The sequence below is a fragment of the Mytilus trossulus genome, chromosome 8, assembly GCF_036588685.1.
Source record: "Mytilus trossulus isolate FHL-02 chromosome 8, PNRI_Mtr1.1.1.hap1, whole genome shotgun sequence".
NCBI classification, from domain to species: domain Eukaryota; kingdom Metazoa; phylum Mollusca; class Bivalvia; order Mytilida; family Mytilidae; genus Mytilus; species Mytilus trossulus.
Genome location: NC_086380.1, coordinates 13,750,977 through 13,766,110, shown reverse-complemented (window position 1 = coordinate 13,766,110; position 15,134 = coordinate 13,750,977). Strand labels below are relative to the sequence as shown.

Sequence of the window (15,134 nt, the reverse complement as noted above, 5' to 3'; positions counted from 1 at the left end):
ACGTACAAAATGTAAAAAGTCATATTAAAATGATATGTATGTACCACAGAGTCAAATGAATTAAGGCTGGCATTGGTTTTGATTTACTAGTACTTTTGGTCTATTATTTGTGTTATTACTTATTAGCTCTTCAAGTTTTTGTATTTTAAATTTTTAACCATTCTTTCTTGTGTAAATATATCAAACTATTTCAAGATACTAAATTGAAAATAAAATGTGCGACTAAATATAGCTTATATACAAAAGATAGACTTAGGATAAAATATGTATGATATTTGCCCATTTCTTTTATTTATTTTTGTAGTAAAGGAAACTGTATGTTTAACGGAAATATGCCTGTAACTTGTTTATCGGAATATCAAAAAGTTGACGTATCCAGTTTAAGAGGGAAGAATGGATCCACTGCAACATATGTTCAAGATTATGTGGTATCAATTAATTTTAGCTCATGAATTATGTGGTCTTATAAAGTTTATTGAAAAATGGCTTGGTTGTCTGGTGTATCTAATGACTAAGACAAGTATAATGATGTTCTTAGAACATGTCATAGTTGTAAGATATGTTTCCGAAAGTGTCCCAAGTTATGATGTATAATACTTTTTGCTGTATCTTAATACTCATCGCGACTTTGACTTTTTAATTTAAAGAGTTTTCCATGAATAATTTTATGTTCATTTCAATGAAAATAATAGTTTGGTTGGTCAGTCGGCTAAAAAATTAATGATTGTTTTTCCCCTTAAAATAAAAATCTCATGCGACATAAACTGTCGACTCCTTCACACAATCATGATTTTTTATAATAACTATACTTATTATTCTATTTAATATAATAATTTATTAAGTATTTGAACGAAAATATTGTTTAGCGGTTACTCGAGAGATCATCAATTAGTTTTAAGTCGTCCATCTGTGTCAAAACAATTAAAATATAGATTTCCAAAGTAATTCTAATATTAAGAGAGAGAAAATCATGGTTTGAAACAGACCTTCCTGTATACGTAATCTCTAGTTTTATATATTATAAGCACTCACGTGATTTGGCTTATTAAAAGTGATAGGATAATATGTTTAATACAGAAAATAGATTTATAGAACTTTTGTTATGTCCTTGGGAATGTTTTTTTTTAACATAAAAGTACGAAGATGTGGTTTGAATGCAAATGAGACAACTACTTACAGGTGACCAAATGACATACCAATGTCGAATTTTATAAAAATAACCTGGATCAGGATTTACATAATAGTATAAAAACATGGTTCATAAGAAACACCACCATTCAAATCAAGTATTTCAGATATATTTAAATCTATAAAATGAAAATTAATACTGTTTATATTTGATTTATAAAGATTACGAACTTGCTTAATTATTTTCTTACATTCTTTCAAAGCGTGATATTCAAAGATCTACAACATTTATGCATCTATTTCAATTAGCATCAATATATATTTTTTTTATCATCTACCGTTAACACCACTTTTTCAATTCGATGAAATTGCGTCCATTTTTATAGAGGACGATATTATTTTGTGGGTTTTTTTTCAAAACGATCTCAACTGTTCGATTTTGAACAATATCTCTCGTACAAAAATGGGCATAGGAATCATATCTAAGATTCGACAAATCCCATTTACAATTTAGATAAGTAATATTTTCTTCGTTGACCTCTGATGTTACTCATTGTTTCTGACGAGCAATTTATGAAAATCTGCGTCTAGGGCTTATCATTTGCCCGTCGCTATTTCAAGGATTAAAGTTTCATAATTACTCAATGTTATATAAGAAAATTATAAGAAACTAAAGGGAAGTTATTTTAATAAATATAAAACAGTCACCAAAGCATTCTGTGGCTATCAGCAGAAAACTAGAAAATCCCCCTTTTCATAATTAAAACATCATAACTTGGAAACTCGTGTCAAAAAGTTTTTAAAATTTGAAAGGGAGCTCATTTTGATAAATATAAACAATTAACCAAATTTTCATACGAATTAGTGAAAGCGTTTTTAAGTAAATTGTATGTATGCGACGTTATACGTGGTTCTTTGTTTTGAAAATAATTTAAACAGTAGAGTCATTAAATTTACTCGATAACTTGATGAAATCAATACATCTGTTAATATATTTGAATATTAGATATTCTTCACATGCTGTTTATGATTTTCGAGTGTGTGAATACGCGGGAACAGTCCTTAGTAACAAAATAAGCAAAGAAAAACAAAAATTAAAAAGAATCTCACTGCTCTATTAAAAGAAGATTTTTACAGTGCTGTCTATATAAGCTACTACTGATGGGACAAAGTATACCAACATCATAAAACAGTCTATTGGCTTTAACTCAAAAAAAGAAGTTTTATGTGAAAGAGATAAATATTAGTTTGAAGCTTCATATGAAAACAACTAAAAGTCGTTCCTTTCGAAAAATTCTCCAAGCTGTCTATGAAAATATGAATCCATTAATTGAAAAGCAATTTGTTGTTGATAAAACCTGCCAGTATTCTTATAATGTCATGGTCTGTTTTACTTTTGTTTAATCAGAACGGTTCATCAGAAAGAAATATTTGTCATGACTTAAAACAAGATATGTGTACCTATGATGCAAATTTTTGACGAACATGCTCTGTATAATCAAAATAATCAAAAGAACTTTCCGCTTGTATGTAAGTCATTGCTATAATATATTCTTATTTTGTCGTTATTTAGAATAAGAATATATCTTTGCAAACGGAAGTTTAACTTATAAATGTATTTGAAACCTACCTCTATTTCAACAATGTTATTAATGAATTTTGTTTTTCTTAAAAAATTACTTTTTAAAAAATGGGCTGATACCATTGTAACTATACCGTATTATCCAATTACTTGCGGTCACAATTCTCATTGATGAATGTAAAAGCAAAAGCAAAAACAAACAAAAATCTCTGAATTCAATAACGATAAAGAAAACAATGTGTACTGTAAATAAATATAAGAAGATACGGTATGAGTACCAATGAAACAACTCTCTAGCAATGTTACAATTGAGAAAAGTAAACCATTATAGGTCAAGGTAAGGTTGTTGATATTTCCATAAACGCTCAAAAAAAAGATAACGCCCTTTTCCTGCTTTGTCAAATTATATAATGTTTATTTCGATTTTTTTGTAGTGGCCTAACATCGAACAATTTACCATTGGTATTCGAAATGAACAAAGTACCTTAGGACGGCCAGATTTTAAAGTATGTGAAATGACAAGTAATAGGACTACAACAAACAAAGGAATCATCATTAAGGCAGTAAATGAAAAATTCAGGTATAGTCTATTGTAAGATAATCCAATACAAGAGGTTAATGTGTGTCAGTTTAAGCCGTATTCATATATACTTGTATGTCCTATGCAAAACTTCTATATAACCCAGAGTAACATTTGGAGGGATGATGTCATGTTCGTTATGGAAAAGAACATGTTATCAAATCTTGATCACATACCTCAAATGAGCAAAATTTGTCCAGTCCAATAAATGCAACAGTAGTATACCACTGATTGAATGTCACAAATCGATTGAGTAAAAACAAATCCGAGTTACAAGCTAAAATTGAGGGAAACACACCAAAGATAAGAGGAAAACAACGAAACAACAGAAATACTAAAGTGTAACATAAAAACAAACAACAAGGCAAGTAAGAACATCTACATTTGTTTGTATTTATCAACTGAAGATCTTAAACAAATCTTGCATTTCTTTTTTTCAACGTCGATGTGTGAAACATATTTCTCTACCACCAGTTTTATGCGGACTCTAATATCATCCTACGAACAGTCCGACCAAACCAGATATTTACCCGAATAGTTGTATGACTGCAGTCTGTGTAGTTCTATTTTTTTTACTTCATTTTATTTGTATATTCAAATTTGATTCACAATATAAGAACATCAATAAAACAGTGTTGTCTCTTTATTAGCATCAATTAAAAGTATTGTTTTCATAGAAAATTTGATTACTGTAACAGCCGTTTTCACCGCATTATAGACATAATTACAATCGAAGTCAGTGAAACCTTACTTGTTACAGCTGTCATCATAATGCAAGCAGTATAAATGTTTGCTTTGCTTGCTTTCTTTGTTAATATTAGTGTGTGCTCAAGAATCTTTACTGACATATGGAAATATTAAAAATAGGTACATTATATAATAAAATTTGGTTGGACAATATCAAATTATCAAATGTTACCTTTATACAGGTTTTAATCCGCCTACTTATATTGTGTGCAGATGCCAATCTTAATTTCTCGTTTTTCTGTTTTTATCGTTCATAACTTTCGTCCTTTTTAGACTCGCACTAAAAATAGAAGCGATTTGCTCAAATCCAAACTGCTATGGACAGATATGTGAAACATGCCGTAAGTTATCATTGAAACATATTATTTATGAACGCCAAAAAGCATTTCAGGTGGAACTTACTGTAAGTAGATTTTAAATAAACGTCAACTTTCATAATATTTCATGTAGCTTCTAAAATATTCTAATCAAAACGTTACTTTGAGGACGCTTGAATAATTTCAAACTCAAGTTATTCATTATTACTATATGCAAATTGGTGATCAATTATATGGTATCAATTTTTCATAACCACAACTACTTAAGTTTTGTCCTTTGATTTCGAAGAACAAAATAGTAGAAAAGTATCAATATGATACAAACTACAAACAGTATGAAAGTTTAGCTTTATCCGCCTAAGTTCAAGTTTTAAAAATCGTATTACTTAGGATGTACCAATGTTAAGGGTTTTTTTTTAATGATATGGTTTGCAATTTTATTTAACTAATTAGGAATTGTTGAAATAAAGTTTGATGATTTTTATGTTTTATTAAAAATATAGGTCAATTTTGATATTGACGTTGTTTTTTTATGTCGTACAAGAGTTAAATTATAAACCGGAAACTGTCATATACATGCAAATAAACCTGTTTGCTGTCATTATGACAGATGATTTCTTTATATGATTGATATTCTCGAGTTGTCTTTTGATTTTTTTATTGGTTTTTTTTCTCAAGTTTTAAGAAACGAGAAAGTTGTTGACGATATAGTTAAAATGGGGAAACAAATATATATGGTTAGAATCATTTTAGTACTTTTAGATTTGATTTGTAGAAGATGTATACATTTTATTTCGAAAAGTTGTTTTTCATCTCTAATATGAGAAATGCATCCACGATGATTCAAACTATATACATATTATTTCATCTCTTGAAATATTATATTTTAAAGCAACAACTGCATTAAAGACAACGTTGTTACAACCTGTGACAACAAAATCATATACAACTCATATTCACCAAAATGACAGTACCACACGTTTTGACAAGCCAGTGATAAGTACTTCATTAGACCATGTTACGTCTCATTTGTTTACCAATCGAACGAACATATCTACTAACCGACCCTATAACTCAACGGAAGAAACAACCTCCGGACCAAACACCACAGATGTAAGTTTTTTCAAATCAATAATTGGGAGGAGCACACCTATTTATAACTGCATTTTTTACTATAATTTTATTGCAAACAATACACCTCGCTCATACCAATGCCAAAAAATATGTTATAATACAGTTACAATAGATTTGAAGTTTGTATGCGGAAAGAAATGCGGCAAGTAGAGCGATAAAAATATAACATTTAAGAAATGTTGTATGAACGCCAATGAGACAACTGTCCACTAAATTTTAAATATGACAGATCCAATCAGTAAAGGCAACAGCGCGGCCTTTTAAACTAAATAAAATCTATACTGTATATTAACATGATTCAGCTTTACAAGATCCCGACATGCAAAATGAGAATCTACTTAATTGAGAAACAAAAGCCCAAAACTAGAACGAAAAATGAAAACGAAAGGCATTCATTTTTTATATCTTTCGTCATAAAGTTAAATTTTTACATTGATCAATATATGTTTTCACTTGTATCGGAGTAACAAGATAATATATTTGGTTTAAATACGCACTCAATATAAATATTCTAATTTTGAATTTATAAAATTAACGAGTGGCGTTGGGAACATTATGTTTTATGAATGCAACAGCGATGTTTTGTCTTATTTTTTTATTAAATGCGCAAACAAATCTAGAACATTGTGGTTTGGTTTTCTATTTTAAAGAAATAGATGTTATAATATATGGAAAACGTTATATAACATGATTTCCTCTTTTTCAAATACCGTACTCTTTGCATCTCAATTCGATATCTCGAAAGGCTAATATGTTATTGTTTCAAAACTTCATTATGTTTTCCTTTTTCTTATTCATTGCATCATATGCATATATCAAATATTATAAACATTGAAAATTAGTAACATAAAACTTATTGATGAAACCATCAAGTGTGTTTCTTTTCTTATTTTGTACTCAGTTGTATATTTTCAGACCGAACAATCATCTCAAATATCTGGCGATAGTATTTCAACCGGTGCTTATGTTGGTATTGTAATAGGAGCTATTGTAGTAATTCTTCTTTTCCTAGTGATAGTTCGCTATAACTATAAAAAGTACGTATCATATTTCCGTCAAAGCATACATTTACAAGCAAGTATTCCATTTTCGTAAAGAACATATATATACATATATCTTATCTGAAAGAAATGTATTATATATTACGATACATTTTTGTTTTGTTTCAGAGTTAACTAAAATAGTACCCATAACACAGTTCTGCAATTAATTGAAGAATGCATATATTTGACTTCTGTCTTTCAGATATATTAACATATTCTAAATTTTGACATTGTTGAAATTTAGAATATAGTCTGTGAAAAAAGAAGCTTTTACTTCAATCCTTCCTGAAATTAGGGAGACCCTGTTCTTTTTCATCTTTGTGTTGAATACTAGAAATAAAAATAAACAGAATGTGTTTCTCAATGAAAACACAGCAAAAGTAATTTAACATGTTTTTTTCTTCTATCAATATATATACTAGTATATATACGATAACTGAATATATAGAATATAATTTTTGAGCAAGAGTAATCATTTCTTCAAAACATTCCTGTACAAGGTAGAAGAACAGATTTTGGTGATACATTGTTTATTTAAAACGCCAGTATGGTGTATCTATATACTTATTTTTTTGTAGAGAGGGTGTTTGTTGGGATTTCTATTCACTTTGTTGTGTAAAAGTATTTACAATTCAATGACATACATAGTGAATGAAATATTGAAATGTTTTAAGAACAAAAAATAATAAAAATGTGTTGAGCATATATCAGTCAATTTCAGACTAAAATCTGATTAATGCATACATTTTACTGAAAGAGGATTTGCCAACTTGAGACTAAGTAAGCATCACTATACTAACGACAGCTGCATACCTTATTTTAAAATAACTACAGGGAAGGAGAGAGTGATTGGTCATTTCAATACTTGATTAATAGGGGTTGCAATGGGAGATGTTACACTGCCCTTTGTATATAATTTAGATTTTCAAAAATATACCTTTTCATCATGTTCATACATTGCATAGATAAAAAAAAAAAAAAGAACCTTATTGCATATTGGCTGGGTATCGTTCGGTGTCGTTTCTTAGTATGTTGTTTGTTTTTGTTGTAGTTCAATGTTTGTAATATTCTGTTCTTTTCCTCTTATAGTTGATGCGTTTCTCTTAGTTATGGATTGTGACCCTGATTTATATACTAGTCAACAAAAGAAACGATACACGACTTTGAAATTAAATTTATCAAAAAATATTAAATATAAAACTAAATGAGATACACCATTTTAGAAAGCTTTTATTTGCAATGTATGTAGATATGATAATGAAAATCGAAACCTGTCGAAAAGTAACTAAATTCTGTGAAAACGATCATTGCGTGCAAATTATTGCGGAAAGTTGGATAGAAAATTGACACACAATTTTCTGAGTACTGTCCATCATCATTAAGTATTACTACTTCAATATTGGTCCTAAAAACGGAAAACTTTATTTCTAAAATGAAAAAAGTCGTGTATCGTTTCTTTTGTTGACTAGTTTATAAGTATTTCATCGAAGAGCATGCTATAGAGGACACAACATTGACTAGTGTAAAATAGTTCAAACTGGAAAACCAGCTATCTCATCTATGTATTTTATAAGTTTGTTTTCCTTTGAGAAAAATTGTATGTTCAATTTCGTTTAGATACAGCAGAAGCAATCGGCAAACACAACCAGGAGAAGGAAAAAAGAGTCTGATTGACAGTGAAAATGTATCTAGTCAAGATGAACCTTTTGACACATCAAAAACAATAATTCGGGGTACACAAAATCAGCCAGTAGTAGAAATTGAAACGGACAATTATTCGAAAGAAATTACTACAAAAAATTATTCAGGTTTAACTGAAGACAAAAAAGTATTTTCGAACTCGGACTATCTTAGCTCCAATACTGATGACAAAATGCAACATGAGGCAGTTCTTTCAAATGAGCGTACGTCAAATGAAAGCACAAAACGAAGAAAGCACAAAAGGAAAAAGAAAAGAGAAAGATCATCAACAACAGAAAAAAACTCTCTTACCTCTGACGAAAGGGTTACAGACCGCACAGAAAAAAGTCAAACTTCTCTTCAAAATGAAGCCTGTACGCTAGTCAATAAGCATAGTTCAACCAATAAAGAAAATTCTAAAGACGAACTGCCTGAAAAAGTCCATTCAGATCACAGCCAAACGAATGATTTATCCGAGAAATCTGTAGATCATGAAGACAGTTTAGCTGATGATGTTGACAAATCAAAGAAAATCGTAAAGAAAGAAGAACATGTGGAATCCAGAAGAAGCATTGCTGATGATTCCATTTCTTCAAACAGTATACAGAATGAAACATTTGCTGGGCTGAATAATAACAGTCGGCTATTAGAAAGTGCAATGAATGGTGTATCAGATGCAACTCCATCAACAAGCCGGGAGACTAGAAAAGGTACTGTTTATACACATCTTTATCTTTTTCACACATATTGTCTACTTAAAGTCAATTATTATTGTAGAGAAAAAATTTAAAAGGATTTAGGGGTTTTACTCGTTGTTCTTTATAAATACATTATCATATATGTTTTATTGAATTTCTTTTTTCGTGTATTTACTGCGTCTAAACAGAAAAACATAAACGTATAAAAGCCTAAACACTACGTAACCTTACGAACAATAATGAATCCAATGTGTCTGATTACAGTGAAGTGTTTACTTTGAATTACATTTGTTATTGTGCTGTCATCTCGCTTTTAGATTTCTCAAAATTTGACTTCTTATATTAAATGTCTGATATCAAAACCACCTATTAAACTCTGCATCTGATTTTAAACAACAATTACGGTTTGGAAAACCAAAATTCCACCTTTTTTCTACATATACTCTGACATAAGATGTAATACATTCTAAAATAAGTCCAAAAACATCCTTTTTTATGTTTGCATTTTATATACATAAATATGAGGTGTGGTAGGGTTGCTTCTGAGACAACTATCTATCAAAGTTCAAATGAAGGTGATGTAAGCAATGATATGCAACTGAACGACCTTCAAGATAGAAAAAGGCATCCGACATTTAAGATTTGAATCTAATCTATTGAGTATTGTTATTTTCCTTGAAAATATTTTCATCTTTGTTCAATTTTTTTATATTTATTTCAGTTAGTTTAAATATCGTTTTTAATTTGCTTGTTCTTTTTAATTTCTTAACCATCAAATGAATAATATCCTTTATGTTTACTTTTTTCTTGATTGTTTAGGAAATGACTCTTCACGACATGATCTGACTGAGAATAGTGTTCAGGTAGGAATATCCATTTGAGAATCATGTGAAATTTATTCCATATATAACGATTTCAAAGTATAATAAATTCAAGTGTCTTCATATTTTTTTAGTCGTTAACATTGAGAAAACTAGTTACAAAATATAACATGCCCTGTAAGCACTAAAGACTAGATCTTTTCGAAATTTGTCCAATTTTAGCAAGGATGCTATCAATTAGTGATTCAAAGGAAAACGTTTTTTTTTTAATAGTAACAGTATAAATTAGTTGAAATACATAGACAATTGCTGTTTAGTGTCTTTAAATATCCGCTGTATTTGTACGAGGCTAGGAAACAAGGTGTATGCGAGCTTTAAGCGAGGTACTACACCAGTTTCGAGCCAAGTACAAATACAGGTGATATTTGAGGACCCTTAACAGTAATTGTCTTTATCTTGCAATTAATTCTGAATATTGTTTGTGTTTTGAAAGACACATAAACTAACATGTTTAGCATTTATTTTCTATTGGTAATCCCTTGAGGCCAGCGTAGTAATACCAAAATCACACATTACGCTGAGAACGGGATCGCAAAAAATAAATATCGAATGGTCAACAATAATACATCGCTCAAGGTGAATAATTATTTAGTTTAACATAACAACTAATTTTAACATTAAAAAAACAGCTGTGTACGAGTTGCCCTATGCTTCAGACTTGACATTCACTAAACATGCATGCTGAAATTGACAAAGTTGATTTTTTAACACATTCATACAAATTCAAGTTTTGAAATCTACAATTGTCATCGTCATTGGAATGCAACTAGAATACACATTCTGAGGTCACACAGGTTCAAACAATACTCAGTCCGGCAGGGATGGAGCTTTAAAGCGACATCTGATTAGTATACAGATACAGCATAGCGATATATGTAGGGCTGTATCTGTATAGTAGGACACCCAATTGCAGGATAAAACAAAATACCCATTCTATGTTAATATTTACCTCCTTTAGCAAACGACGAGAACAGCAGGCTAAAAAAGCATGACGTTAATTGATTTTAAATATTGTTAGGCGAGTACATTCTGGAGTACCAACTTCAATGAACATTTATACTTGCTGTGTATATATCTCTCTGGAACATGCGTATTATCCGTAAATATGTAAAGCTTATTCAGAAAAATTCTGGAAAAAAGCCAAAGAAATCCACTGATATGCAACAATGATTGGCATTTTTGAAAGAAAAAAATTCTAAGCAAATTTAAATAGACCTTATCACAGTGTAAACATTGATTGTGAAAAGATCGCTAATAGACCTCAAATACATGTACAAAAATCGAGATCTTTATCAAAATTAGATTAGGCCGTTAGATTTCTCGTTTGAATTGTTTTACATTGTCTTATAGGGACCTTTTATAGCTGACTATGCGGTATGTGATTTGCTCGTTGTTGAAGGCCGTACGGTTACATATAGTTGTTAATGTCTGTGTCGTTTTGGACTTTTGTGGATAGTTGTCTCATTGGCAATCATACCACATCTTCTTTTTTATATCATAGTGACTTTTCAAATTATATATTCATGAATAGACCGTATTTGTTTTGGGGGTATACGTCACAAGAGCAGACTGGTGAGTTTGATGGGGAAACAAGTATACTTTGGAAAATTGTATAACAAGCTCCTAAAGCAACTATTTCCATAAATACTGAACATAAAACAGCATGTATTTACATGGGTAATTCTTATAACATAGTTCATTAAATTAGTCCTTTAAAATGCACACTGATTATCTAAAAAACGTATGATCTCCTGCATTGCTTTATTATTGACTTTTTCGCCTCCATCTTAGAAGAGCGATTTTTCTGTTGTTTTCGTTCACTGGATATCCTACTGTAAAAAGACAATCGGTAAATCAATATACATTTTAAAGAAAACAATTGTGAAATGCGCTTATAATTCGTATTGATATTTATTCATGTCTAACTTATTTTATTGTTGAAATGCCTGAAAAATTAAGTACAAGGATTTTAATACAAAACAACCTGATACGGATGTTGTACTGTTACATTGCTCACAGACTAAAGATCATTTTTAATGTGTATGTATTTTTTTATTTTAAAACAAGTTCCACAAAAAACGTCAAATGATTTGTTAGGAAAAAACAGTTTTCTACTTATATACATCGTTTTTTTTATTGGAAGTGTTGTATTTGATTTTTATATTCTAGACTTTAGTGGAAAATAAAATGGAAAATATAAAACAGGAACTTCAGAAAGTAAGAAAAGAATTGATGGATTATAATAATGTAACTAATCAAGTAAGAGTCGATATGTCTGGTTTGGAAGAAAATATGAAGTTGGACACAAAACATCATGCAAAACAAATTGAAGAGAAGTTAATGAATCAGACAACCCAACTTCAGCAAGGTCTAACACAACTGGAAGAAATCATCAAGAAATCTACGCAGACTGAGGTTCGTTGTAAAAAAATCTGTAGCCTTGAATTGAGGAAAGCAATTTGATTCCATTTTATGATTATTTCATTTTATTTATTTGTCATCGTTCTCCATGAAATATATGTTCTATATAATGTATGGATGACAACTCGGTGACGAAATACTGACCAAGTACTCGATATCTCTACGGAGAGATATTTGAGTACTCGCTTTGAAAAATATCAACAGCATGGAAACACAAAATCATACCTGTTTCTCGTGTTGTCGGCCGTTGTCTAATGAACTTAAAGCAGAGCTACATTGTAGATAGATGGTAGTCCTAGGAATTTAATACAATAATAAATAACTCATTTACTTATGTAAATTCACCAAAAATCTAATACACACCTGAGACATGTTTGAGGATTCACATTGGATGCAAAGCATGTGTTTCTATATAGAAAAAGTATTTTATCTATTTTATCTGGGTCGTGTTCTCAACTTCAGTCTGCGATTATTTAGATATGTTTGAAATTAGTTTAGAGTTTTTTAGTATATTGTTTATATTTGCAATATTCCAAAAAGTAAAATCACAAAAATATTGAACTCAGAGGAAAATCAAATCGGAAAATCCCTTATCACATGGCAAAATCAAATGACAAATCACATAAAAACGAATGAACATATATTCATATTCCTGACTTGGAACAGATATTTTCAAATGTAGAAAACACCAGGTATAATTCAATAAGATTTTTATGTCTAACTCATTGATGTCGCATATTCATGTACAAAAACAACAGTTTTAAAATGTTCTTCAGGTTGACTCAATGTTTGAAGAATACTTAATTTTATGAAATTCATTAGAAAAAAAGGTTAAGCCAATAACTAATGAAAGGAGATCGCGAAACGTCTAGATATCATTCATTTCCTACGAGTGCATTGGGTCATTACGAGTAAAAAATAATATTAATAAACTAATAATATATAAATATTGTAGACATTGTCTTGTTTTCGATTTTATTTTTTTTATTTTGTTGTCTATCTTGGCTTGAGTTTTTGCACAATCCATGAATTAGAATTGTAAAAGTTGTCAAGGACATAAACTCCATAATTAGATTGATTGTCTATTTCGGCTATGAAGATTTATTTTTAGATCCTGCCTTTTGTGATTACGGTTTTCCTTTATCTGTTATAGTTTTTGCAAAAAAATGGGTAAAATTATCGGTATAGGGCAATAACACCCGAAAGGAGTCGACTAGTTATTTTGGCTATGTTGACATGTTTGAAGAGTTTGTGTTGTTGATTATTTTTGCTGTTTATGTGTTTCCTCTTTTTAATATGATAGGTTTTGCCCAAATGTTGAAGTTATTAAAAAATAACACATGTCCACAGTTTTCAATTTCGGTTAATATGTTTACCCTTTGTAGAATTTATCTAACTGATTGCGTTTGCAAACATGAGTATAAATCATTTTTAAAAGCAATAACTCCTTAAAGGACCCGAATGATAAGTTTGGCAATGTTGACATTTCTGTGATCGAGCACTTGTGATAATTTTTGCTGTTTGGGGTTTTCATTATCTTTGTTTGTTTTTTCTGAAATTATTAGATAGATGGCAAAATGAAAAAAAAGTAAAATTAATCATTCAAGGATTCTGTAATTTGACTTCTTTTTACATCTTGCCCTTCTTATCATGTTTGCTTTTAAGTTTTCTCTAAGTTTTAAACAAAAAGACAAGAATTAATAGTTAAATGTTTCACTCAAAGGTCATAACTATTTAAAAGAGTCGCCTGACGAATTCGGACATTAGAAATATTTATTAATCCTGCTAATGAATTGTTCTTTTAACTTAAAGGCATTTTGTATGACATATACTGGTTTAAATATATTTAGCAAAACTGAAAAGGGTGTGTAACTGGCAAAATTACTTAGTATCTTATAATATATATACAATTATGTTTCAGGAAGTATTAGAACACATCAAAGCTAACAGGAATAAAATCGATGACCAAAAACAAGAAATCAAAGATATGAAAAATACGTTACTGAAGCTTCAGGAAGACATTTCTCGTTTGTTGAATTTACAAAGTGAGAGAGAAAATTTGAGTAAAACTATTAAAGAGGACAGTAATACTCAAAGTACACCACAAACAGAAAATTTACCGAGCAGCTCAACAGTCCAGAACATAACAAATCAAACAGACATAGATAATAGGGTTTGTATTAAGAAATGAATCAATCTTTTTGTAATTTTATAAGGGTATTAAAGTTTGAATGTCCCTAAGTAAATTCGCGTTTCTTTCATACGAAGAAAACTAGCCATTTTTGGTGGAATCAACATGGGTGTTGAAAATTTAATTAATTATAATTCACAAGTAATAATCTCAAAAGACACACAAACATACTAACGTAAACATAGATATATATGCTGCAATCTTATTTGTAATTGTTTTCCACTAGGAAAATCCCTCTCCTGTTACACAACCTAAACGAAAGAAAAAGAAAAGTAAACGCCATAAGGGCATTTCATACATGAGAAAAATGGAGGATGGAACGTTATATATAGAACAAGATGGCAAACGCTTTAGCGTAGCAGGGAATGTTGAAGTAACATTTGACTCTGAGTGTGGAGGTAATGCATATATATCTTTATATATTTTTATGATCGTAAACCAAATTACACACTATGTGTCCATAAACATGTACAAATGAATTAACACATATAGTATCAAATGTAAATACAATGTAAATAAGATACATAAAGTGGTTACCCAGGTTACAATGAATTTGAGAATTATTCTTATAAACTTGCGCATCCTGTTAACTTCAGACGCGTTGTTGTTATTCATTGTTAGATCTTTACATTTTGGTTCTGTTTACAAGATGATACTTTGCATAAGAATTATGACAAATCGGTCGAAAAACATTGAAGGGCGTTTATATGTTATGTAAATTTAATTCTTAAA

General features: G+C 29.9%; 1 protein-coding gene across 1 annotated transcript; it reads left to right on the top strand.

Moving 5' to 3' along the window:
• The first annotated feature begins 8,404 nt into the window (after positions 1-8,404).
• Positions 8,405-14,402, top strand: LOC134727363 (G kinase-anchoring protein 1-like). Its single transcript, XM_063591740.1, has 4 exons — positions 8,405-8,921; positions 9,729-9,772; positions 11,960-12,205; positions 14,133-14,402. The coding sequence occupies exons 1-4, from the start codon at positions 8,405-8,407 to the stop codon at positions 14,400-14,402; spliced, it is 1,077 nt and encodes a 358-aa protein (XP_063447810.1).
• Positions 14,403-15,134: the final 732 nt, after the last annotated feature.